Source organism: Sphaerodactylus townsendi, linkage group LG04 (assembly GCF_021028975.2).
Source record: "Sphaerodactylus townsendi isolate TG3544 linkage group LG04, MPM_Stown_v2.3, whole genome shotgun sequence".
Lineage (NCBI taxonomy): Eukaryota > Metazoa > Chordata > Lepidosauria > Squamata > Sphaerodactylidae > Sphaerodactylus > Sphaerodactylus townsendi.
The window spans coordinates 50,036,915-50,063,391 of record NC_059428.1 but is presented as its reverse complement, the minus strand read 5'-3'; the positions used below and the strand labels follow the sequence as shown (position 1 = coordinate 50,063,391).

The 26,477-nt window shown below is 42.5% G+C and overlaps 1 protein-coding gene across 1 annotated transcript; it reads left to right on the top strand.

The window, feature by feature from the left end:
- Nucleotides 1-2,036: 2,036 nt before the first annotated feature.
- On the top strand, nt 2,037-18,748 carry MAEL (maelstrom spermatogenic transposon silencer). The gene is made up of 12 exons (XM_048495081.1): nt 2,037-2,168; nt 3,141-3,236; nt 3,637-3,727; nt 5,867-6,022; nt 7,837-7,878; nt 9,738-9,865; nt 12,715-12,769; nt 12,859-13,000; nt 13,928-13,990; nt 14,702-14,834; nt 15,250-15,328; nt 18,020-18,748. Exons 1-12 carry the CDS (start codon nt 2,037-2,039, stop codon nt 18,151-18,153), a joined length of 1,251 nt encoding a protein of 416 aa, XP_048351038.1. The 3' UTR covers nt 18,154-18,748.
- Nucleotides 18,749-26,477: the final 7,729 nt, after the last annotated feature.

The following is a 26,477-nucleotide window of genomic DNA, read 5'->3' as shown; positions in this document are numbered from 1 at the left end:
TAACTAGAAAGATTATATTATCACCATGACTACTGGCTCTTTTCTTGTCTTGTAGGCATCTGAGTTCTGTACAGAATTGCCACAGATTCTATTCCCATATTTCATGCGTTTGTGATTCAGCAAACTTCAAAATTCACCAAACTTCATCTCATAATAAAACTTTAAAAAGCCATACAAGTCTTTGGCCGTTTCCGCACGGAGGTGGAAGCGGCTAGGTCGGGCGACATTTCAAGGCTTCAACCCGACGATCGCTGGGACCAGGCCTGCGATGGACGGTCCTGGAAAGAGCTGAGATAGCTGACGCCAGCGGAGCACTGGCGCCCGGCAGCCGACCTGCGAAGCGTGTCCAGACCTCCCGCACGCCGCCCGGGGCCTGGCTCGGGACACGCCCTGGCCGCAATCGCAGCCTGCTCCAGCGTCTCAGGGCAGGCGTCCCCAGAAGCCTCGGCGACGATGCCGCGAGGCCCGGGGACAAGTAAAGATGCAGGGAGGGAGTGCGGGAGGCGTCGCTGAAGCCGCTGCCGCTCGCCATTTCGGCAGCGGCTTCAAAGGCGCGGCTGTTTCACTAACAAGCGCGCTTCCGCGTACGCGAAGATGGGGAAACGCTTCGCTTTCGCTGGCGCTGAAGGCGCTGCTCGCGATGCAGCTGCGCCCCCTGTGCGAATGGCGGCCTGGAGACGGCGTTTTTGCCATCTCCAGGCCGCCATTAAATGCCCGTGCGGAAACGGCCTTTGTCTTTTTAACCTCAAGAGAATAATACTGTTGTCCCTCAGAGATAACAAACTGATCGTATTCAACATTTGGTTCTGTTCTCCTTATTAGAGTTAGTACTGGACCTTGATCTAATTTCTACAAAAATTATTCCACACCATCCACATAAAACACTTTGTATCATGTCCAAAACATAGATAGCACAAGAAAGGTTGTGCAATTTTTTTTAATATAATTTAAATATTAACCGTATTACACATAAATTATTTATGGGATTAACCAACTAATTTTCTTATTGTTCAGAAGTATATATAATAGAATTTTATTTGTTTAAACCATCACATTCTGAGGTAAACTAGCTGTCATTATCTGGGGATCATCAAGGCTGTTTGTGAGTGCCCAAAGATATTTAGATAAAAAAGGAATCGAGGGGCCCCATATGTGCAAGGCTGTGCCAGTGCAATCTAGATAGAGGGGCCCCATATGTGCAAGGCTGTGCCAGTGCATTCCCCCCTCCCCACCATGTAAGGGGCATCACTGCCCACACACAGAGCAAATGCACCAGTGGCTGACTGTCCCTCAGCTCTGCAGACCCAGAAGTCCAGATCACTGTGGAACAGGGTGTGAGGGATCTAAAGCCCTGGGGACTTTCATTCTTCTCTGCTCCCTTCCACACATGCAGAATAATACATTTTCAATCCACTTTCACAATTGTTTGCAAGTGGATTTTGCTATTCTGCACAGCTGCAAAGTGCATTGAAAGTGCATTATTCTGCATGTGTGGAAGGGGCCTCTCCCTCCGCAACAACCTGAGCATTTTCACCTGGGTCTTTCAGTTTCAGAGCCTACTCTGATCATCCCACCACGCAAGGATCATTTTCTTGTGTTTCTTTGCAACGATTAAAGCACTCCATGGTTAACTGGAGGCATCTGCCGAAAGGAGCTGATTCACTCTGCAAAACTTACACCAACCCAACCCCACCTTGTCGATCTACTCGAATTTGGCTGCTTTATTGCACAGCAACAGGTCTGCCCTCTGAAATTCACGGTTCACGTCTCCACAAACGGAGTACTACCAGCACAAACAGCACAAGCAGAACGTCACAAACACTTTCATCAACGCAAAGCAGGCTCACAGTTAACCGTCGCCCTCCTTCCCGCCCCTGCTAATAGGACCCACGTGCCGCTCGGCGTTTGGGATGAAGGTTGAGGCGTCGCGCGATTGGCCTCGTCGTCCTTAAGAAGAGGGAGGCGTGAACTGCGCGTGCGGTGCTGTTTTCTTTGTTTTTGGTGGATCGTTCCGTTTCTCCATTGCCTGGTGCGGGATGCCGAACCGCAGAGGCGGGAAGAACGCCTTTTTCTTCTTCGTGCTGGAGAAGTTGCCGGAGTTGAAGCAGCGCGGTCTGAATGTGGCTGGCGTGGCGGACGCGGTCCCGCACTGCTCGGATGGTTGGGCGGTGAGGGCGGGAGTCGTTGTCCCGCGTTCTCTGTAGAGGGGAGCAAGATGTATACTCGCTCTCTCCCTCCCTATTTTAACTTTTCCTCCCTTGGAAGGCTCTTAAACGTTAGCCTGTTAAGCACCCTTTGAATGGGCCGCGTGTTTTCTCTCAGACTTCCCATGACGCGCGAGGGTGCACGAGTATTTCATGGGGGAGAATGGGAAAATGGGTCTTATTGATTGGGAAACAGGCCGTCTTGGAAACTTGTCACATTGAAACCCTCAAATGCATAACTGTGCCAGAAGGCCTCGACAAAGCTTGTGATCAGCTTGGCAAGGTTAACACTGACTTAACTGGACGTTATTTCCAGCCTGCGTTACTTTTGAGGCCTAGGCTGGGATAGGACAAATATCTGAAATGTGTGGTTATACAACGTAAGCCCGCTTAGTATCCAAGATAGCTGTGAAAAAAAATTGTAAAACGGTTACAGTACTTTTGTGAGTTGAGTTGAACTGAATCACCTGCTTTGGACACAAATCGAACCTGAAAATTTCCTCATCTTAATGTTTGATTCTCTTTAATGTACCCTTTGCCAGTGCATTGCTAATAATATAAAAGTTTTTCTTATTGTTTTCAGACTACAGAATTGATGGGTTGGGCACACCTGCTGTGACTAAATTTTAAATTTGTTTCAGAAGCTTCATGTATTTACCCTCTTCTAAAAGTTTGCTAATTATAAGATCACTTGGGAGTAAGTCCTAGTGATTTTAATGAATCAGAATCTAGATTTGATTATTTCTGTGTCTAATGGGCATAATCAGGTTTAAAAAGCATCTGAATAACATGGATGTTAGTGTGAGCTTAGTTTATGCTTAGGTTTTTCCATTGGAATTACTGGGATTTTTGTGCTGGATGATTGTAGTAAATGAATTATGGAGAAGAGTTTCTTTCTAATTGAAAGAAAACTGTAACAATTGGTTTTACTTCAAGATGCTGACTGAAGAGCAAAAAGAAAAGTATGCAGATAAGGCTCGGATGTGGAAAGCTAAGAAGTTGGAAACTGGAGCAAAAGCGGCAAATGACAAAGTATGTTAGGATTTGGGAGTTGAAATGCTGATTATTGTTTCTTGTTTCTAATAATCTTGAAAGTTACACAATTAATGGACTTGCAAAACAAAATGCGCCTTAAAATGTGAATGTGTTTGGAAGAAGGGACTAGGGTGGTTTTCACACAGGAGTAGGGTTATATCATTCCCTGTTGCTGTTGCAGTGGCACTAGGCACAAATGACACCTTCAGGTAAATACAGCAATGACCTCTTATCTTTCCCTGAAATGGCTGCAGGTTCAACCATGCCTTCACTTAGCTAAATAAGAGAAGGAAAGATCTCTATTTACAGTGAAATAACAAATTCTAGGATTATTTTTTTCTTGATTTGGTATGTGATGAACAGAATTCCACCACCACCACCCCTCTTTTTTCCTTAGTTGCCTGACCGGGTCCTGACACCTCTTCGTATGCCAACCCAGACGGTTCCTGTTGAAAGCCTTACCAGCACATCCAGGAAATGTGGTCAAGGTAAGGAACAGTAAAAATAGCCTTTCCTCCTGAGCTGGTTTTTTTTCCATTTAGTCTGTGGAGACTGGGAGGCAACACAAGCAGGTAGTTCTTTAACCCCAGAGAGGAGCCATTAAGGAAACAACATCCGGGGGTGGGGGGAGGACAGAGAAAGAAGAAAACTGGGGCCTGCAAGGGACCATGAAAGTTTAAACTAGGGATTCCCAAAGTGAGGAGCAGGGGAAGTATCAAGAGGGGGCAGCAGAGAATTTTGGGGCAGTAGAGAGACAGCAGAAAGATTCCTGGGTCAGCTGGTGGGTGAAACATCAGCTGCAGCCCAGATTTTGCTGTTACATCCTTTACGAAGCAGCCAGCCTTATCCTAAGAAGTATTGTTCCACACTGCTGTCAGGCGCTGCTGTTGGCCAGTGCATGTGGGGCCAAGTTGTAGTGCGGGACGGAGGTGGGAACGGCCCCCTAGCCAACAGAGGAAAGAGTGGAGGTGGCAGCCCTCAGCCTTGCAAAACAGTCCCTGAGATAGGCAGACTGACTCTTCCTCGCAGGGAGTGGCCTAGCCTGTGCCCTTTTGGTGATGATGGCTGTGGTAGGTGCAGGCTGGCCACTGGGGGAGGCAAGATGGTTGAGTCAGGCTGCTATGGTGGGCCAGAGTTGGGGTGACGGCAGGCTGGAAAGGATCATATGAAGGTGATTTTGGTACACACAAAGCCCTGCAGGGTCAGGCCTTTGTGACTGCCCCCATCCTCCCCACCGCATAAATGGCACACTCCCTCCAGGCCAAATGCTACTGACCCTGGCTGAGGAAAGGCTGGTGGGGTTAGTGGAACCTGGATTGCCCAGATTCCTAACGGGGGGAGGGGGGGGGAGGTGTCTCTCCTGTTTTCCTCTCACCCGGATTCCCTCGGACTTTGCAATTTTAAACTAAAAAGGCAGGAGTTGCAGATTGCAGAGTGTTCTGCCACCTAGGATTGAGAACTTCCAGGTAGTCTTAAAAACTTGTCATATTAGAATTCCAGTTGTATAGTTACGCCAGAATGCATGAACAAAGGCTAAGTTTTTGTAACCAGCTAGGCAAGGTTAAGACTATTAATTCATTTCACCTGAATCAGGACTGGGGGTGGAGGGCAGAACTGGGCAGGCATTGGAACAGTAGTGGAGCTTTCCACTGAAATGAAGGTCCAAGAACTAGCTGTGGATTGATTCCATGATGAGGTTCTGTCTTTTGTTGAGACAGGGTATGGTGAACTTCACCGTGTGGGTCAGTAATGATGTTTGCACAGGGGATCTTTATCTTTTTAGATGGAGCAATACCGAAGTGATCTGGCCCCTGTACCTCTGCTATCTTCTGGTTTAGGGTGCTCAAGGGTGTCAGATGTTGGGGGTGCAATGTCAGTGCTTGCCTCGGGCACCATTTTTTGTAGATACGACCCTGGCGACAGGCCACAGACAGCCTTCTTCCCCTCAAAGAGGTGGCCATGGATATGGAATTCTCTGGGTAGCAGCCAGAACATTCACTTGCTCTCTTCTCCAATACACTTTCATATTGCTTAAACAGCTCAGGAAATTGGTTTAATTTTACTAAGTCATGTTTTATTTGTGCAATTTTATATGTGTGTGTGTATACACATACACACACACACACACAGTTAGAAGTTGGAAAAAGTTTGGGAATCCCTGGTTTAGATAAAATAAGAACAAAAGAAACAAGCCCAGATAATTGGGTTGGCAGATGTTTGACTGTTTAACATGAAGCATATGTATGTATACATACATATATCCCTCCCTGCCCAAGTGAAGACTTTGAAAATACAAATTTACTGTAGAAATGCAGTTTTAAGCGATGACATTTTGTGCGAAGTTATCTTTCAACTTTTCAGTCTCTCCACTTTATATTTGCAGGAAAACGTGTAAATCATATGCCTTGAGTTTAACATGCCATTTATTCTTTAATGTATAGTTTTCCCCTTTCCTACATGTGGCTAATATTGAGTTTAGGCGAGTAGGCATCAAATCTGGTAAAATTAGAAGCTGTAGTATTTTTAGTACCTTTATGATGAAGTCATAAGTGGAATGTGCAAGTTGAGTGAGTTTATTCAGTGGCCTAATTACTCTTATATTAAATCCTTCCTCTCTTTTTTTTTAGTTATGCTTAAAAGTGAATTCTACATCCTGGACATTTTCAGCCATGGAGAACTGCCGCCTCATTGCATTCAGCGTTTTCTCCCATGTGAAATTGGTTGTGTCAAATATTCACTTAAGGATGGCATAATTGCAGACTTTCACCATTTTATAGATACTGGTGAGTTTGGGGATAGGGAAGGCAAGATAGTTGGTCTTGTATGTTTGGGTGGAGGCAGAGAGATTTTCAGTTCTGTTTTCTTAGATGGATTGTCTCAGGAGGGGGTATTCCTGCAGTATAGAAAAGACTTAACAGCCTAGTCCATGTGGGGGGAGACTTAACTCTCACATGGAGCAACAAAAAGGCCACGTCAATGCATTTGATTTATTCAGTTTGTACCTGCCCTCCCCCAGAGGGCTCAGGACGGCATACAACAATGACAACAACATCAATAACAATAATATCCAATACATTACAATAAATAGTTAACATCAATAAAGATGGGTAATAAAGTCAGCAAATAGCAGACATCACAACATCATACACTTCAAATCATAATATACCATCAATAAAGTGAATAAATAAGCATAACACAATAGGATACAATATAATAATATCAGCAAGGTAACAACCATCATAACAATATACAAAATAACAGTACATCTCATTAAATGTTGTACAATTTAACAAAAAACAATCGTAGCCCAATCGCAGTTCAAAGTACAGATAGAGATGGTGACTTCTTCAAAAACTACAAATACAACCTAGTTCTAACTATCTAACAGTCTATAGCAGTGGTGGCGAATCTATGGTACTCCAGATGCTCATGGACTACAATTCCCATCAGCCCCCGCCAGCATGTCCAATTGACCATGCTGGCAGGGGCTGATGTGAATTGTAGTCCATGAACATCTGGAGTGCCATAGGTTCGCCACCATGGGTCTATAGGGTGGTAGGGCAATGGCTAACCCTAGCACTAACTTAAAGATACGAACAGCCACTAACTAAGCTTAATACATAAATAAACTACCCTAACACTAACTGTATAAACGACTAAGAATATAACAGCATTGCTACCTAACAACACAAACAATTAAACTAGCTAATACAATCAAAGTCTCTAACAGCTGTAAGCACCAACCTCTCCCAGCAGAGGCACCAGCTGTCCCTCAGCTTTGCTGTGTTGAAACCTGGAAGGCCAGGCTAGTTAGTCAGCTTCCACCAGCATTGCAGCCTGGGAACACTGGCCTATGGACTTACACTGCACAAAAGTATGGTGTAAATCATTGGTGGCAATGGGGTGATTTGGGCAGTGGGAGGGATTTTGAATTTCTCTCCCTTCTGTGCCACCTGAAGCCCCTTTGGAGGTGACATGGTATTGCCTTTGCTGCACTGCCTCTGGCTGCCACAGTACACTCCCCAGCAAAATGCTTGAAGATGGTAGGGAACTGATGAAATTACAGTTTCTGTAACAATGACAGTGTAAATTAGGTGGTCGTTAAGAGATTAGCTAGAGGAAATATTGGATTTATAAAGCACTAATTTGAACACTTGGGTCAAATGCATTAACAAGTCCTTTGTCTTTGTTAAGGGGATAGTCCATAGCTGGAGATGGGAAGCGACCAGTGGCATTGTATTCTCTTAAATCCTTTAGGAAGGGTGCAGCAGCTATTTGCAAGGCAGATGTGGGTGAGGGCAAGCTCAGACAGGACTTTACTGTGTCCTTGTTGGTATACTAGCCAATGCAGAGAATGGGCTCCCTGTTTTGGCACTGCACTGCTAGGCACCCCAATGGTTAGCAGAATGGGTAGAGACACCGTTCTTAAAACTGAGCCCCCACCCAACCACCATGCATTGCTGTGGTAACAATATTTGAACACTAATCTCCCACTCTACCAAAATGCCGAAAAGGCTGCACTTCAATACCGTGAATGCCCTCTGACCTTAGGTTTGTAATAAATATAAATACTGGGTTTCTCTCTGGTCTCTTGCAGGAGTGGTTCCCCGGGGTTTTCGGTTTCATTGCCAAGCTGCAGGTATGCATTGGATAAGTGGCATTGAATTCCAGAAGTTAGTAACGTACTGGGTGGGGAGCAATCTTTATATCCTTTCTCTGTAGTTTTCCTTTTTATTTGAAATGATTGACAATAAAGTAAGCAAATCCATTATATTAACATATTAGTGATCTGTCCACGTCTTTTGATGATAAAGTCCTTAAAGCAGCTTACAGTATTTAACTATCGTATATACTCAAGTATAAGTCGACTTTTTCAGCACAGTTTTAATGCTGAAAAAGCCCCCCTTGCCTTATACTCAAGTATATACGGTAATTCCAAGATGGCCGCCAGAGCTGTGGCACACCAAGAAAGGAGATCACACCAACTGTGGCAGAAGCATTTTGCCTGCATCCAACTTTGAGCATTAAATTCACCATTCCCTTTTATGTTTTTATGTAAAGCTAGGCTTGTAAATCCTCCAACTTTGATAAAGCCACAGTCTTTGCAGTTAGAATTGCTCCATTGACTCTGAATGCAGTGTTAGGTATTACTCTGTGCCCTTGAAATTTGTGTTCTGACAGGCATGGCATCCTCTTGGAGAGAGATTCCATTGCACTTGTAGCGTTTAAAGACTGCAAAATGCAAGTCAAGATTTGTTACTAGTAAATCAGGTCAGACTGAGTTTTGTGCAGATTCCTCTCTGTAAAGCAGTACAAATTAAAACTGAAAAGAGAGGGTCTTACAGTTCTAAGGACAGATACCCTCTGTGCTATTTAGCAAGTGTGGTAGGAGACAAAGAGACTGTAGATCTTCCTAATGGCTAAATCTTACCTTTGAATAAAATATGTCCCTGAACATGCAAGGATAAAAGCGTACACTGTTCACAAGGTGGTGATAGCAAACAGTATCTGCTTCCTTTAAAAACTGCCTTGCTTAATGATATTTTAAAAATTCGAGGGAGGCCTTGTGGGTACTCAGTCTTTGGCAGGAAGCAGCCAGGCAGTCTCCCTTCTTGCCTTCATCCTGTTCGTCCTCCGATCATGAAGATTGCTTTTAGTCAACTTTTCTTACAACCAATGAGATACCTTCATGAATTTTACTGGTATCGATTTTATTTTTGAAATTTACCAGTAGCTGCTGCATTGCCCACCCTAGACTTGTACTCTAGTCAATAAGTTTCCCAGTTTTTTGTGATAAAATTAGGTGCCTCGACTTATATTCAGGTTGACTCGAGTATATTGGGTATCTCTTTCACCAACTCTATTTTGAATATTAATTACAGTGGCTGAGGGAATGTTTTTGCTCCTTCTCCCAGGCCAATAGGTCTTTTATATCCAGAAGGGTATTAAGGGAGGGGCTGTGAGCTACTCTGCTGGGAGAATGGTAGATACTGACAGACACATTTAGTTCAAGAGGATACCGTAGCCTTACCCTCTTTTTTTTACTTTTATGTATTTGATGAGTATATTGTCCTGAAATAATTGTAGAATAGCAGTCTGAATATCTTCAACTAGCCTGAGCTTCTCTAAGCTTAGAAGCTAAGCATGGTGAGTACTTAGATGGCAAGCTAAGCCACAGTGAGTACTTAGATGGGAGAGACCATCAAGGACTTCCAGGGTTGTTACATAGAATAAGGCAATGGAAAACTATCTCTGCTCATTTCTTGCCTTGAAACCTCCATCGGCTAGACATTCATGTTTTTGAAGATGTTTCAGCATTCACATTGCAGAATTCAGAATTTCACACTTGCTAATGGCAAGGCACCGCCCTGAGCCCTCCAGGGGAGGGCGGGATATAAATATAATAAATAAATAAATAAATAAAAGAATGACGCAGGCGGCAGAGGTTTTTGTTTTACAAGTCATGGGTTTAAGACATACTGAATATTCTATTGTTAGGTAATACCACTCATAGGATTCCCTTTTCTGGCTCTGAGCTTTCCTTTGCAAGTTATTCAGCTGTGTTTCGTGACCTTTGCAAGTTCATCCAGTTACATAGGTACAACTCACCGCTCATCTGTTGTAAGGTACAGTATAGTGTTTTCAGTCTTAAATTGGTTCATATTTATCAGTGGCAGTAGTCTTAATTCTCTCCAGATTTTTATTTTCGCACAGAAGCAGCTTGGATACCTCGTCCCTTACGCAGCCCTGTGTCTAGAACTGGGGCAAAACACCCTGGAACATAAAGCTTGGCTTAGAGCCTTCAGATTTTGGCTCTGCCTTCACTACCTGCCATCCGAACGCTCCCTTGTCTCATTGACACTACAGGACACACAGGCTAACCCCTGGTTTTCTCTAATCGAGAGAAAGATTATTTCCATCAGCCTGCCTATTGAATCACTCTACCCAATGTCCTATTCAGAAGTGTACAATAGGCTCAGAGATCGGCTTTTAGATCTAGAATTTGCAAATTTACATCTAGGAGCCAAACGAACCTGCTCTCCAACACAACTCTTAATTCCATTTGAGCAGAGACGTATGGCCTACTACCTCCATACTTTAACGAACCCACGCGCAAGGAGAGCCCTTACCATTGCGCGATTTAACGTTATGCCCTCTGCCCTATTAAAGGCTAGGTTCAGCAATTTAGAAAAATCTGCAAGCCTATGCAGTTGCAAACTTAATGTGGTTGAAACCCTGACTCACCAACTCTTGCACTGCACCAGATTTGATAATATCAGATCTAAATATACCAACTTACATTTTTTTCTTCCAATCTGGGCTGCCTGATCTGACTAGGTTATCTCTATTGTTAAACAACTCGGACCCTGGTCTTTGTGAAAAGGTCGCCAATTTCATTACGGAGATAGTTCGCAGTAGAACGTACTTGTTGTGCTCCCCATGGGGCCTTTTTATCTATCATGTATTCATGCATTTGCTCCTGATTTATTTATTTCTGACTATGCCAGTAAAGGCTTATGTATGTATACCTTGGATACCAGAATAAAGGTATTTGTAGGCATAATTAACTAATAGCAGATTTTCATTTAGCTGTTTGTTTGATCATGTACAAGGCTGCAAGGTTTTGTGCCTAGCCTGAGTTATGCTGTGTGTGTGCAGCCGCCCTCTACTACCCAGGCAGAATAGGCCCTAATTCTTATAACACTGGAGTTTATAAATCTGGCAAGTCTCAGGGAGCATGCACATCTTAAATAAATTCTATTTGAGTACCTTTGGAACTTTGAGAGAAACTGCAACTCCATAACATTAAGTTATTTAGGAATCTACTATATCTCCCTTTCTCTAAGAAGCTCAGGAATGTGCAGAACTAACCCTCCCCGACATTTTACCCTCTCAACAGCCCCATGTTGTAGGCTGGGAAATAACTGGCACAAAGCTGAGTTTTGTAGCAGTGTTTGTATGTAGTCATTAGTGCCAGGAATCTGCTGTAGAACTGGCATGCAATGGCATTAATACCCTGTGTTAAAATCTATACGTTTGCATTTGTAAAGATTTTTCCATTTTCTCTTTTAAAATATTTATTTGCAAAGTCCTGTAGAATAGCGGCGCCAACTTCTTTGAGGTCTCAACAGGCACTCACTTCACCAGTTTCGGAGGTCTGACCTCAGAGGTGTCGGTCTCTTCCCCCCCCCCCCCCCAATAAGCTTTGGGCTCAAAGACCCATCCTAAGCTCAACTTAGACAGCTCAGTCAGCATCCGCTTTGCAGCTGGTCATGTGGACACAGCAGCCAGGCCCTTTCTATTTCAATATATTTCTCCCTCTAGCCTGGACAACAGGACTTAATGTTGGAGGTCTCACACAGATTTATTACATGTTCTTTGGCACCAGAGATTTTTGTATACATTAGAATTAACAGACCATGATGTACTGTTCGATCTTGTGGTTGTTTTATTATGTTAGCTCTTTCTGCCTCAGAGAGCTTCAAAGCCACATGTAGTGTTTGGAAACAAATGTGCCATGATGCTGTGGAGAAGCGGGGGGAAAGAAACACTTCTGAACTGCCTTGAACACAGCTCAGGCCATGTGCCCATTGTCTGTGGCGCCAATCTTTATTATGTTCACTACTTACTTGCTCAAAGGTCTTGCCACTCTTTGTTCACCAACATGAGTTTCCCTCAATTGGAACCTAAAAATCTGATTTTCACAATAGGCAAGTTCTCTTTAAATCAAGGGCCATCTGTTTACAAAATGAGCTTGTAGCTCTTAGTGATTTCCATGGCATTCTTTAAAGATAACATAAGCCTATGTTGTTGTTTAAAAAATACCATGGAAATCATTCTAAGAGCTGCAATACTTTGAAGCCTTTTTGTGTCTATTGGTATCTATATTCCATCTAAATAGGTCTGCAGCTCTTACTCCTTTCCTTTCAGAGTTGACTGTTTGTGGGGTAGGGTGCACTTTCTCTAATTAAACACATGTTTCTGTCATGGGCCCACTTAACTTCACTGATCGCATCATCTTTTCTCCTATTTGGAGCTTTCACTTAGAGGCAAGGGATTTTCTTTGTGAATGATTGACATTTTCAGTGCTGCTGACCACTTTCTGTTCTCCTAGTAGATACTGCTCTTTCTAGACAAAATCCCTACCGCTGTACTGGGAGACCTTCCACAATGTCAGTTAAGTCATTGTTCCTTCTTTTCATCCTCTGGTTCATGGCTAGTGGAGATGACCTGTGAGCATTCTTTATGTGTTCATCTACCTGATCAGTTAGACTTTGATTGGCTCTATGTGTGCTTGATGCATAAGATATGAACAGACCCCCCCTCTTCAAGACTATTTTGTTGTGAAGGTAATATCACCTTGTAAATACTTTGCAGCCAGAGTACAATTAAAATTGCAGGGGGGAAGGGACTCAATTTGTTGCATTGATTATACAATGGATGTTTGATCACTGATTTTTTTTCTTTTTTGCAGTCTGATGGCCATTTTAGGGTGAGCTGGTGCTTGAATTACATGGCTGAGGAAGCAGGTGAGACAATACCTTACAATAGAAAAGTATTACTATTGGGGGGGGGGAGGTTGTTTCCTTTTGCTCATGAACTCTCCTCTTTCTAATAGGCACAACAAAACAGCTGAATCTTCTCAGTGTGGAAGACCTTGTGATGGAACTGTATCAACTCAAGTCTCAAAAGGAGCCTTCCAAGACTTGGGTGTACAACGCACTGGATGTTTCCAAGTGGGATTATTCCAGCAATACTAGGTATAGTATAGCCTTCTCTTCCCCTCTCCTGGAAACAGTGATTTAGGAACATAGTGCACTTAACAGAACGCTGTGTGTTTAGGTAGACATATACGTGATGGGTGCTGTCAGTTAAGAAATAAAAGGCTTAAAGTTGTTTAATACAAAAAATAAACAGTCTTAAGTAATGAATTTCAAACTCAGTGCTTTCGGGGTTTTCAAAGTACATGACTGACATACCACAATCTTTCGATCATCTCTGAAAAGGTAAGCTATTCTCCCCATATTAGTTTTAAAGGCTGCAATTTTGCTAGAGCAAAACAGACTTGTGTCTTGCTGGTACTTGTATGCAAGATCTGAGTGGCATGCAGCTGTCAAACAAGTAAATAATTCTAAAGAAGTGTACTTTTTTTCAACTCTTGTATCAAATAACAAGGAAACAAGCAGCAGGGACAGTTCTTTTCATATTTTAAGTTGCTTTAAAAATAGCATTCTGGTTAGGGCAGATATCTAAGTTCAGGCGGTAGTCTCATGACCTTAATATTGGGCATAAGAATTAACTAACAATGTCAGTGAAGGCTATATATTTTTAATTTTGGAGGAATTAAAATATGTTGTTGTGACTTAATTTGTTTTAATTTCTTTACAGCATCACCTCTGTATGGTAAAAATGTTTGGCAGCATAGTAAAAGCTGATCTCTACAGTGTCAGATCAAACTTAGAATCTTTTACAGCTATCTCCTTTTGAACGGTTCTCATAACATTTTTCTTGTGACTAGGCTGTCAAAAGTATGAAATTCCAATCCTGAAGATTTTTACAACACCTGATCCTGGAGTAGATGGAAGTACAATAGGATCTGATAATTTGTCCAGAGCTCAAAACATTATCTTAGTGCTGAAGTATATATTAAACATTCTGTTTTTCATCAAAGTTTGCTCTATTCGTAGGTGCAAGTGGCATGAAGAGAATGATATACTATTCTGTGCCCTTGCGAACTGCAAGAAAATTGCGTGAGTACTGTTATATACAAAAACTTTCTAAAATATTTGTCTCCTGTGGAGTAGAATTAATGTTGGCCTCATTGCACATTATGTTACTTGGTTACTTTAAGGCATAATCTGAGGATATTTCTGTGGATCACATTGTATGTGTTCTGTCTACTCAAGCTGAATGAAAGGCCAACTGATGTGACTTTACAGCATTTCTGTTGTTCATAAGTTGGGGGGTTTTTTCAATCAGGTTTACAAACTGTTACTGTTAGCTTTATTCAAACTATTACTAACAGGGACACAAATGTTCCTAAACTGCTCTGAATAATATCAGTCATTGGTTGCAGTTTTTTCCTGGAACCTCCATATACAGAGGTAGCAAACCTCTAAATACCAGTGCCAGGAGGCAGCCTTGGCCTCTATTCCTGGTTGGCTGCTGTATGAAACAGGAAGCTGGACTAGATAGGCCAGCAGTCTGATTCAGCAGGGCTCTTCTTGTGTTCTTAACCTTAGATCTTATTAAGCTTGGATCTTATTTGTCTAAAAGTTGCTGTGCTCTAGATACTGATAAAAAGCAAGTTATTATAAACTTTCAACTTCATCTTGCCTCTAAGAAAATGTTATTGGCCTTGCTTCATTGTTTTGGTTAATCAGTTTATATTGTCAGCTGTTGTAGTTTTGGAATATGAGAACGCCGACATCACAATTTTTTTTCTTTTCTTTTCCACATAGATATTGTATCAGCAACTCGCTAGCTGACCTGCATAGCATCCCACTAACTCCAGCTCATTTACCAGTGCTTGACAAGGATTCCCAAAGTACAGTGAACCCTAAGATGGTTGTATTGGATGCTGGACGTTTCCAGGTCAGCTTTTTAAGTTAAAAAATTGCATTACCTTCTGTTGCTACTTTTAATCCTCCTGGATTAGCAGTGTATTTATAATGTAGAAGGCGGTTGTAGTGGTTTCCCAGTAAGAATGCCATGATCATCACATATTTTGGGAAATAGCTCTGTTAGCCAAACTATACCATTTCTTCGTTACAAAAGCTTTGATTTGATTGGTAGACTTCCAGTCTAGTTACTAAAAAAATAGTGGATTGTTAATGGATTCACCAAAAGGCATACAGGTGTATTAGTTAGCCATCGTATCCTTCTTGGTTATAGTTTATTTAGGATTTCTTGAAAACCAGGCAGAAGGATAACCCGAGAGTCTGCTTTCAGGCTGGAAGTGTGTATGTGTGTGTGTGACTTCTTTCTTTTGTTTCTGTTTGCACTGCAGAGAGTGAAGGCTCAGTTTGGGGGAAATGATAGGTACTTCTCATCTCTTCATCGGGATAAAGATGCCATTCCTCATGCTGGTGAGTGTATGTTTACACTGGAAGTAAAAACATATGTTGAAATTCTTTAATATGTCTCTTCCAACTCTATGATTCTAAAAAAAACCAAGGACTATTGTGTAACTGAGGCATCCTTCATCCAGTCCACTTCTTCACACAACGTGTGATTGGTGTTTGGAATATGCTGCCACAGGAGGTGGTGATGGCCACTAACCTGGATAGCTTTAAAAAGGGCTTGGACAGATTTATGGAGGAGAAGTCGATCTATGGCTACCAATCTTGATCCTCCTTGATCTCAGATTGCAAATGCCTTAGCAGACCAGGTGCTCAGGAGCAGCAGCAGCAGCAGAAGGGCATTGCTTTCACATCCTGCATGTGAGCTCCCAAAGGCACCTGGTGGGCCATTGCGAGTAGCAGAATGCTGGACTAGATGGACTCTGGTCTGATCCAGCAGGCTAGTTCTTATGTTCTTATTTCTGGACTGCCGTCTAAAAAACTTAATATAGGAAATTTGTCAATACCTTGCCCTGTCCTGGATAGTCCAGGCTAGCTCGATCTGGTCATACTGTTACCCGAAATGGTGGGCGTCTGTCCCATTTAGAGTGGGAGAATTATCAAGAACAGACTCGTGGCTTAGCAGAAGCTCAGGCAAGCTCAACGTCTATGTCAGTGATGGCGAACCTTTTCGAGACTGAGTGCCCAAATTGCAACCCAAAACCCACCTATTTATTGCAAAGTGCCAACATGGCAATTTAACCTGAATACTGAGGTTTTCATTTAGAAAAAACGGTTGACTCCGAGGTGTGCGATACTCGGGAGTAAGCTTGGTGGTAGTCGGTGGTTTTGCTTTGAAGCAACCATGCAACTCTTCTTCCAACGGGTGAACCATGACCCTGGGAGGGTTCACTCAGAACAAGCCCCATTGCCAGCAACCAAGCTTACTCCCAGGTAAAGGATCGCGCTTTCGTTCTTTGTATGAAAATCAGTGGGGTTTAATAGCACTTAACAGAGCTACCTACACTGCTTTCCCCAAACTAGGTCTTAGGTTTAATGCTAATAATTGAGCCCAGCAGCCCAGACCAGCCTAGGTGTGTGAGGGGTGGGGGGGGACTCTGTTTGCGTGTGCCCACAGAGAGGGCTGTGAGTGCCACCTCTGGCACCCGTGCCATAGGTTCGCCACCACTGGTCTATGTTGAAAAAGATTTCAGCTTTTGCAGGAAATCTGCAGGAGAGCAAAATAAAGTTTAACAAATTTATTTAGGGATAATAGGGGAACACATGCACACAAGATGGAAAAATTAATTTGCAATGGGCCAACAGTTTCTACAGGGAAAACAGAAAATTCATTTAGCTTCTCTATATTCTCATTCAGCAGTCCCTTCATTCTTTGCTTTCTCAAATTCCCATTGCTACCTTCAGAAAAACCCAGCGGTTTAGGCTAGGCTGCTTCAAGACTGCTCACAGGCATTCAAAACTACTCACAGGCAATCTGTAATCCAGCTAGAAAGCAGAAATTGAGTTTCCCACATTCAAACCCAAGATTGTATCCTCTGCATCACACTGGTAAGCGGACTTGGGTGTAGGCCCCTAGGGAAGGTGGTAGAGTAAAAGCCTTGTTATCTGGCATTGTGTTAACCAGCATGCCAACTTCCACTGCCTATTCTCATGGGGAGAGTGCACCGTAGATGATGATTTTAAATGTATACCCTGACTTTCTCTCTAAGGAGACTCAAGGAGACTTACAAGCTCCTTTCCCTTTCTCTCCCCACAACAGATGCTTTGTGAGGTAGGTGCGGCTGAGAGAGTTCTGAATGAATGTGGGAGTGGGGACTCAAACCTGATTCTCCAGATTATAGTCCACCTGCTCCTAACCATTTCACCATGTTGGCTCAAAGTCCTAGTCATACGTTGCTCCCTGCCCACATCTTACTGATCAGCTGTGTAGCAGGCAGGGATTCTGAGGCCCTTCCACTCATCATCTGCAGGACAGTTTTGCAGTGAAAATGAAGATTATGTATATGGGTGGGGCACACATACCTCACTTACCTCATACACACTGGGATCCAAGTTTGCTTTGTAAAGATTCTGGGTCTCCTTTAATCCAGCTGGCAGAGTGGTGGATGAATGGGCTTGGTGACCCAGCCATGTGTACCACCTCTCCTGTCCTGAGTGGATGCCCATGGCCAGGAGCCTGCTGAGACTTACTGTCTGCTCCTCCTACACCTACTCATAGGCTGTGAACAAGCAGGCAATGGTTCCCTGGTTGGTTGACTAGTGTGCTTGGTGAATTGGCAACTCTAGCTCTCCAACCTGGCTGATTAACACACCTTTTACTATAATTAGTTCTCTTGAACAAGATCAGCCTCAACTGGTACTGTATTGTTAGTGGCTGCCTCCTGACTTTGTAGGTGTGAGGAGGTAGCCCCCTTGAATCCTGCAAACTTCTCAGGTTATTATTCAGGCCTTCATGATGCCAAAGGACTCTCCTGTCCCCTATGGAAGGTATACTGTTGAGGTTTTGCTGGGGGGTAGGGAGCAAAGTCTGGGTATTTCCTTCCTTTCCAAGCACAATATGCAGTTGAAGCTTAACAGAGCTAAACCTGTTATTTTACCGTACACAGGCTACATCTGGCTGTTGAGTGCAGCTAAATCTTGTGGACTTTTGAGGGTATGCTTAATTCATATGCTGATGGAAATGTACTATTTGTTTAGATGAGCATCCTTCAGGAGTGAAGATAGTGAATGAAATCAGCATTGGCCGTGGAAGAGGAATCACACGTTTTCTGGAGAGCATGTCCAAGCAGCCCAGTAGCTGGAAATTTACAAGTGCTTCCTATCCAAAATAATTTAACGTATCTGTGTTTCCAAACACATGGGGATCATAAGACATTTCATTGCTTTCTTTTTCTGTTTGTCATGTTTAAGTTTTTCTTTAACAAAGGGAAAACTAATTCTACTTCTGTTTGCTGACAGTTTAACACTTCGTGCTTAAGAATTGAAGTATTACTTTAGAGTGAAGAATTCTTGATGTCTATGTTAAATGGAAGTCAGAATAACTGAAACCCATAAGGCAGTTTTCTGAAAATATCCGGATTCATTGAAACCTATGTTGTGCTGTATTCCGCAGTGTACAAGTAAAAGTCAGTTTGGCTTTTATGGCTTTTCCGGGCTATGTGGCCTTGGTCACACAGCCTGGAAAACCCACAACTGCCAGTTGATTCTAGCTGTGAAAGCCTTCAACAGTAGAAGTAATTTTGTTCTTCAAAGTAAACTTTTGCTGTTTCTATAGAGTTAAAAAAACCTTCTATTGCAATTACACTTTAAGCTACTTACATGTTGCGGTGAATTGTCTTGTACTTTAAGGAGAAAGGTGTTTATATTTATGTATAAATCATTATGTTATGCAGATGTCTCTTGGTGCATTGAGTGCATTTTCTGTAAGGCTGCAATTCTTTTTTTAAAAAATCTCAGTTTCTTTTGTTGCAGTAAAAGCTTAAATGCATCAAACTATCTGGAGTAATATAAAGTTATTTAGGAAAGTTATTTGGGAATAAAGATATTATAGTGGTGTAGTAGTTAGGAGCATGTGCATGGTGTTGTGGTTAAGAGAAGGTGCACTCTGCAACAGCACCCCCTCCCTGAGGGAAGGCAGGGGCCCCAATTATGCCAATAAAGGTTAATTGAATTGAATTGACAGAGGCTCCAAAAGGGAGTAAAGCCTGTTGCTGTGGATGGATATTTTAATAGACTTTGGCTTAGGCACTCCCCTCAACTCAAGCGTGCACACACACAGTCCTTTTAAACAGGAATTCTGTCAGGGAAAACTAGATATGAATGCTGCCACCAGACACTGAGGTAAAACACAGGGAACTTGTAGAAAGGCCTTTGAAAGGTAAGCACAAAACTAGATTTTATTTTACAGACTTCTCAGGTTGTTATGTCAAAGAGGCACTTTAACATTGCTTTAGGCAGATACTTCTTAGTGGGTACAGAGCAAATGCCGGTTCACTTATATGGCTGTTTCAGTTTCAGAATTACAAGCAGATTCAGTAAAATGGCTTTTCAGTGCAGATTTTATCTTTAAACACGCATGGGTGACACTGTAAGGGTAAACCTTCCACACATGTCCAGAACACACTCCTAAAGTACTTCCCAAATTCCTCATCATCTCTAAAGGGATTTCCACTTTGCCACTCGGTTTTAGGAGGACCGTGTAATAATTCTCCCATGTACTACCTTTGGGGTCTCCTGCAACCTAACTAGGCCTCTAGCCTCTGGTGTACACTGATCCTTCCTCTCAGTCTCTCTGAGATCACTTAATGGAATCTGGCGATCTACCCTTTCTCTCCCCGTCTCTCTGACCTCTCTGCTGCTAGACAAGATCTCTAGACTGAAGGATCTGTGGGCTGACACAATCTGTGTCTGACTACTGCTCAAAATTGCAACTCTCTCTGTCTGCTCTATCTCTCAATTGCCTATCTCACTTTCTGACAGGCTTCCTGCTTTTATAGCAGCTAGCACACCCTATCTCTGGTTACCAGCTGTTGCATTTCAGCCCAGCCAATCAGGTTGCGCTCTGGTTATCACTGGTGCTCTTGCTCTGGCTAAACTGCACCTTTGCAAATTAACCATATAATAGCCTAATCTGTCATACTCTAATCTAGAGAACTGGGTTTGGTTCCCCACTATGCCACTTGAGCTGTGGAGGCTTAACTGGTGAACTTGATTAGCTTGTGCACTCCAACACATGCCAGCTGGGTGACCTTGGGCTAGTCACAGTTCTTTGGAGCTCTTTCAGCCCCACCCATTTCACAGGGAGTTTGTGGTAGAAGGGGAGGAGGGAAAGGAGATTGTGAGCCCCTTTGAGTTTCCTTACAGGAGAGGAAGGGGGAATATAAATGCAAACTCTTCCTCTTTTTAATCAGAAATTCGCTCTGTATACTTACTGTCCCCCTGCCCCAAAAATACCTTTTAAGTAGAGTGCTGTCTGCGCAGAATCTGTTTTGACAAATGTCTGATAGAAAGGGTTACACATCTGGGTAGATTGCAAAAGGAAACCTACTTTTTCAGGAAAGAACTTATGGCTCTGAGAAGGAGTGGGCCGCAGAAATAATTACAATATACATTTTAGTTGAATGTTTAGTGCTCAAAGAATGTATATAAAACTGCTTCTTATGGATCCACCGTTATGCATATTCCTTCACTATAATCTCTGTAATCTCATGTAATTCTGATGCTTGTTTTCTACAGTTGACATCTTCCATAGTAAGGAAATATTCTGTACAGAATAACTATTTTGAAATATAGCAGTCTAGCTGGGGCTGGGTAAGATTTTACTTTTAACAAGCAAAGGCAACTGGACCTGCTGCTGTTCATCTGCCATCCATATCTGTTCAGTCACCTGAGACTGGATGCTGAACAGGGTCAGCTGAGGCCTCCTGTCATGGCTGAAGATCTCTAGCACTCCTCTTCTTAAAGTGAATTTCCGTGCCATTTTAGTTGTGTAAACTTGACTTCAGGCCACTTGCTTTGCTGCTGGGATGGTAATTTCCAAAGAAACACAGGCCTGCTGCAGACATCAGTGCTCCTTTGATTTCCATCAAGGATTGTCCTGACAATATTTTAGTGATGCTTTGAGTGCAAGAACATGCATGCAGACTGCAGAGTATTGTATATTTTAACGGAGAGCCACGAATGTTGTGAAGAATATTATAGAAATGAATTGTGCACCATTGTGGTAGTAGGAGAAGAAGACTTCTGTCTTCTGATGGCAAGTGGAGGCATTCTTTCATGGATACTTTATGTGCTTTTCAACAAAGTGCTTGAATCTTGTCACTGGCTGGCAAACAAATCTAGTACTGCAAAAAGCTGTCACAGTACATTGTGACTGTGCTTTCAGTATGTGTAGTGAAGTGAGAGGCAAATAGGTTTTTCCTGAACTTTCTGCCAGGCACCCTGTTTTCCATGCTGACTGAAGAGATCAAAACATCTGAAAAACCTCGGTGGGTAGTCCTAGTTCCAGCTTTTTCATTAGGCCTTTGGAAACGGCTTAATATTGGAATGCTTGTTATAGGGAAAATATTGGCTTAGATTGAATAAAGCAGGGTTCCCCAATATGGTGTTCATGGGCATCATGGCCCTTATGACACCTTTTCTGATGTCTCACCAAGTGTTTTTACAAAGTGGGCAGGGCCAGGTAAGGTTTTTTCCTAGCAAAGATTCTGATTGACTATTGGAGATTTGATTGGCTGTATGGGATATTTTATACGCTACTTTAATAGTAGCTGTCACCTCAGCACATGAGTCTGCATTGTGGTATTGAAGGTAATCATTTTGTGGCTTCTTCTACCTGTGGCAGTCATTTTGTTGCAGCTCCTGCCATGTCAGAATTCCAAATGTGCCTATAGGCTCAAAGATTGGGGACCCCTGGAACAGAGAACGCTTCTAAACTGAAAGGGGGTGATTTTAACTGCTACCCTCTTCAGCCCACTTGACTCCTCTCTGTTCTGGAGGGGAAATATTCTGGAGGGGCTTCACTGGAAAAGGGGAGGAAAAGAAGTCACTATAGAAACTGAAATCCCTTATAATTTTTGTAAGTTAGTGGTAGATCCCATTCTGGATCTAGATTGAATCCATGGCCGTTTCCCCACTTCAGAAGTGAAAGTGGAGGCAGATCGGGCTCATAAGAACCGGGAGTAGTTGAGTGTGGGTTAATGCTCCCCACTGCAGTTTGTCCATTTGGGGAACTCACTTTTCTGCTGCGGTTTTTTTAGGCGCAGCACTCCCCACGGCCCCGCTTTCTGCAGTGATCGGCAGGGCGGGTCTCTATTATGATTGGTTGGAGCCCCGTTTTGGAGACTGAACCTTTTTAAAAAAATTTAAATTTTTCCTTCCTGGGATCAACATTGAAACGTCCCCACATACACATGTCATCACAAAGATGCTTGAAATGCAGATTTCACTTGCCTTTTGAGTGCTGGCTTTTTGATTGGCCAGCAGCACATTCATAAGCGTGAAAATTTGCTGAACTTCCTGGTTGTTCGCTTGTGGCTTCATGATAACACTAGGGACAGAAACTGTGGGGATTCATTGCGATGTGTTTTGAGTAAACCTAAATAACAGTGGGACCAGTGTATCAGAATCACGCTGCTTTCAGCCCAAACAGAAAAAACTTGTCCGGTCAAAAATCAGCCCCAATTCCTCCATAGACTATTTTTTTCTTTAAAAAAAAATTAGTCGTCCCTAGCAGGATTAGAACTGGTGAGCTTTCACATTGCAGCACAAGCAGACAGAAGTCTGTATTACCTAGGTAAGCCACAGAAACTGTAATAGAAGATGTGGATAAATACTAAGCTTTCAGTGAGTGCTCCCTTGCATTGCTATATAAATTACCCTACATTGTAATGTAGGGTCAAATACACATTGATCTCTGTTCCCCAAAATAAAAAAAGGTTGCACGCTTGCGCACAGCCCACTGCTTCTTTATTTGGCAAAAGGCTCCACGTCACTATCAGGGGCGGGAAACTCAAACCTGGGGTCACCTCCCCAGACTTCCCCACTGGGGGCTTCCCAAAAGGTTCTGTTCCGAACAGGAACAGAAATGATGCGCACTGAGGGATCGTGAGAGAGGTAGAATTGGGGGAGGCTGTGTTGTTGTTGCTCCTGTAGTGGGCAGTACTGCTGGACCCCACGTTCCTTGGAGCAAGTAGCGCGCAACAAAAGGTGAGTGGGGAAACGGCCCATATATGCTTGTCCAACATAACAGCATTGATGATGGAGGCATGAAAATCCCAGGAACTGTGACTGAAAAAAGTGTAGTTGCAGTAAAGGATATGAGATTTAGTATGATTTTACAATGGGGCACTTCTAAAAATAAAAATATGGAAAGTTTTTTTACACAAAAGCCTTTCAAATACTGCATTTTTCCTGCAATAGGGTGTGATCTTGGTTGGAGTATCTTATTTTCAAGCAGTTATGAATGGAGACACCTATAGTACCTTTGGAAGCCCCTTGTAGCATTTTAAATAAGTAACAGGAAAAGAATGGGCTGTTCTCCGAGTGCTGCTGTGTCTCAGAAAATAATTGTACTTGAAACTTGGCCTCAGATTGAAAATTTGTCCAGTCATTACTGGAAGATCATCTGCCTACCTAGTTGCTTCAAGAACAGAAAACTAGCCAAATACAGAACGTTAGACATTTTTTTTATCTTATGCAAATGTGTGGATAAGATAGAGTGTGAGATGGAATTTCTTCACAAGAAGTTGATCCATTTATTTTCATGATGAAATGTTGAGGAAGGGAAGTACAACAAATACACTCACCAGTACACATTTTGGAACAATATGGCAGGCCCAGTGCCTCTGAGTAAGGGTAGTATCTGCAGTAATGGTATCGTAGGCTGGATTCTGTGCAGCACTTGTAAAAAGGTGACATCAAGAATCCTGCTGAGAAGTTACAGGGAATGTGTGTACAAGCTAGTCATTGTACCCTTGGGTTTTTATTGTGTTTTGAGTAATTCTTGTTACTGTCAGCATAGACACACTTGAACATAGAATTTAAATACCGTACTTCTCCCGATACTGACCCCTAGTTCTATTTGTAAAATGAATGCATATTGCCTTTTTCTACAAACAGGTGGGTATGCAGATAGGCAGGATGTATATGCCTTCATTGTAATTTGTGGGGCGGGGGGGGGGGGGCATGTGGATGAGAAGCCATATAAGATAAATTGATGCACTGAGTACAGAAGACTTAATAAAGTTGCCCATCCTGCCTGTTCGGCCAACAGCATTTTTGAGGCTGTGTCTGTGGGAAAGGCAGAGAGGGTAATTTTGTTATCTTTAAACTTCCACAGTTCAGGTGGCCAACTCAGAGTTAACTCAGCCTTCCATCATTTTGGGGTCAGTAGAATGAGTACTTGGCTTGCTGGGGGTAAAGCATAGACAACTGGGGAAGGCAATGGCAAACCTCCCTGTAAACAATTTGTCTAATAAATGTTGTGATGTCATCCCATTGGTTGGTAATGATTCTGTACTTGCACTTTACCCATTTTGCTTATTTTCCATGTACAAGAGACCCACAAATACTGGTGTGATTTCTTTGAGGCTGGCAAGCAGTGGAAAAATAAGTCAGGACAAATCCACCTCTGCTAATGCTGTACGGAATCCACCCCAGTTCCCCACCCTCTTGTACCCAAATTTGATTGGTGAGATTGCTCAGTGATACCACAGTATGTACTTCATGACTGTGATTGCTCAGTGAAGAAGAAAGAGATGTTAAAGTTTTAAAATTACTCAGAAGAAAGGCAACTGGAAAGGTGGAGGAGGCCTCTGCTGTTCTTTCCACATCTCTTAAGAGCAGTTTTTGCCCTTAAAATATTTGAGGTTAAAAAATTGTGACTATTTTTTTTTATCTTGAAAGGCTAATATGGTGCTTAATTTCTAGAAGAAAAGAGATTTTGGGCGGGGGAGGGGTCTCTGGGAAGGCCATCCTTTGATCTGGAAGCCATTTCCCTTTATGTTCAAAATGTGCAACTTCTATTAGTTACTTGTGACAGAAATGCACTCTGGAATTCTCATGGGTACTTTCAGTCGATTGTTTTTTGTCTTTCCCTACATTTTCCTGAATTGAACCCTGCCCATCAAGCCTTTCAGTACAAACTTAGCAGGTATGTGATGTGAGAAATTTACCTCTATGCAGTTTCAATAGAGGAATGTGCAAAAGAGCTGGTTTGTGTGCAGCTGGAAGCAGTCACGGGGCAGCATCTTCATAAATAGCATAATTTTATTTCTGGGTGAAGCTTATTTATGACAAGTTTAGAAGTAGCTTGTCATTCAAAGAAAGATTTCTCTGTGCCGAATGTGACAGCTGGAGGTTTATTGAGACAGGACTGTAGAAGAGATGAGGGAGATAGTGCTCATTATTTAGACTCCTTGCCATTTACCTGCATGGTGCTGTTGCCAACATCCAAGAAATTCTGATATTCCAGAACATCTGAGTAGATATTCTTTATTAAAGAAGCCACTTTATAAACTTCTTTTAAAAGAACTTAAAAATGCTATTATTAACCTAACCTGGAATTACCTTCAGTGCCTGACTGTTCCTTCACTCTGACTTCAGTCCTAGCATGCTGTTTTAATTACCACTTCCAAGTCCTGCTCAACCCAACTGCAGATGAAGGCAGAATGTGAAAGATTTCTTCCAGATCTCCTTTTCTTGGGACAGAATCTGGTGCTAATTCTGATGACTTTTTCATATGGAGTGTTTTGTATAGCAAACAAAATAGTCTCTTTAATGAAAGCAAATAAACAAATGTACCACGGTTACTATAGAAACCAGTATTGCATACCTAAGTACTATCAAGTTGCAACCCAGTTATGGAGAACCCAGCAAGGGACTTTCAGGAAGCAGAAGAGGTTTGCTATTGCTTTCCTCTTCAGAGTCATCCTTTGTGGTCTCCTGTCTAAGCACCAACCCACCTTCTGCGATCTGATGAAGTCAGGTTATACCGTGCCATCCCCCCCCCCCCTTAATCAATATTAAAGATAGGACCTCCTAAAGTAACTACAGGCTGTCCTGTTGTGAGATTAATGTGTTTTTTAAAGTTCACATTGTTGTTCAGTTTTCTTGAAAGCTCTCTGATAAATTATTCTGAGAATCAGAGAGGATTTCCAGAAGAGGAAAATATCTGTTTAGAAAGCGGTTTTGTAATGCAAAAGTTCAGAAATACTGACAGATTGCCAGTATGAGTAAACTTCTTGTGTTTCATTTTTGTATCCGACTTCTGAGTAAGATTGTGTGGGACATGAACTGTGTGCAGTTACTAGAAAACAATGCCAAACTATAGTGGAAAAGGATGAAAAGTGTTCTCTACAGGTGAGTGACTGTGGCCACAAAGGAATGAAATAATTGTGTTCATTTAAATCCTGTAACAGTATGACTTCCATTGTACAGTTTTCCATCTTGAATTATGCATTTCTGGCTGGCCTGGAATTCAAGTAGAATAAGTTCCAGAGAACAGAGACTTACTTTTTTGTTGCATTCTGTGAAATGCCATTATATGTATAAAGAAAAATATGAATATATTTTAAACCAAGAGTGTCAAACATCTGGTCTGGGGACTGTTCTGGCCCATTGAGAGGGTTTATCAGGCCCATGAACCAGCTGAAGG